Raw genomic sequence first — 1,207 nt, 5'->3', positions numbered from 1 at the left:
GTTGATGTCCAACCCAACGCCGATGATGCAGTGCGATAGAAACGTCTCGTCTCCTTGTGGTTTGCCACAATTGTCTTCAATCCTTCCTAGTAAGTTTGTACAGTCGAAGATTCCAATCTCCCTCTTCGTTAGCAGTGATGTCGTGCTCTTCTAGGATCTTAAACTGACACAAAAAAAGGAAAATATGTATGAATTTCCTGAAAAATACTTCTATTTTTTACTGATACGGTATTCGTGTGATAGTGTATGAAAAACCATATACAGACTACGGCGTCTTCATTGGAGTTTCACGGCCACCCTAGTGATATGAAAAACATATTTCGCGACTACTGCTTATCACCGCGAATATCGCCTAGTTTTTCACCGAGTTTTACGACGCCACTTCACGTTGTGAAACTCCAATCAGATAAATGGGAATCATACAACAATATCATATTTACATATCTTGCATTATAAATCATATAAAGTAATATCACTATCAATAGGGACATTCTACAAAAAGAGTGTAAATGATGGTATAAATGGAAGCTTTTGTTACCGTTCCGTCGGTCTCCTGACCACAGCCATCGTTCTCTTCCACAAGAGCTGAATAAAGGAGCTCACAGTTCAATCCTCTCTGTCTGCAAAGTTTAGTAAAGAACCTACATAGGATCGAACTCACGACCACCCGATAGACAGCCCTGAACCCTAACCAACTGAGCTACACACCTCTTCTCCACCTTCCAGTTCCTCTTAATCTGCCCAATATAAGCAACTGCTTTCGGCCTCGCGTTCAGAAGCTGTTGGAAGGTGTCCGCCAACGGTGCCATCAACGAGTCGAAGTAAACCTGAGTGTTGGAGTATGAATATAAGAAATTTATCATCATCGAGAATTGTAATACGGCACTGCATAGAGGGCTGTGGAGTTCATAAGAAAATTCTTCACCATTTATCAGCAGTGTTGGAGTATGAATATATGTTCGCTTTCCTCATCAGCTGAGCTCAGGAGTTTCCTATACAGTGTTGGAGTATGAATATATGTTCGCTTTCCTCACCAGCTGAGCTCAGGAGTTTCCTATACAGTGTTGGAGTATGAATATATGTTCGCTTTCCTCATCAGCTGAGCTCAGGAGTTTCCTATACAGTGTTGGAGTATGAATATATGTTCGCTTTCCTCACCAGCTGAGCTCAGGAGTTTCCTATACAGTGTTGGAGTATGAATATATGT

At 41.4% G+C, this 1,207-nt stretch overlaps 1 protein-coding gene across 1 annotated transcript in view; it reads right to left on the bottom strand.

The window, feature by feature from the left end:
• Positions 1-31: 31 nt before the first annotated feature.
• Pmar_PMAR024262 (conserved hypothetical protein) overlaps positions 32-1,207 on the bottom strand; it is a gene marked incomplete at its 5' end in the record, with an annotated part of 4,660 nt that continues 3,484 nt past the window's right edge. Inside the window, one exon of the mRNA XM_002774812.1 lies at positions 32-163. Within this exon, the coding sequence (XP_002774858.1) occupies positions 77-163 (87 nt within the window). The 3' untranslated portion in view covers positions 32-76. The remainder of the gene's footprint in view (positions 164-1,207) is intronic.

The sequence above is a fragment of the Perkinsus marinus genome (assembly GCF_000006405.1).
Source record: "Perkinsus marinus ATCC 50983 genomic scaffold scf_1104296957270, whole genome shotgun sequence".
Lineage (NCBI taxonomy): Eukaryota > Perkinsozoa > Perkinsida > Perkinsidae > Perkinsus > Perkinsus marinus.
The sequence above is the reverse complement of the archived record's forward strand: the minus strand, read 5'-3'. Positions and strand labels throughout refer to the sequence as shown.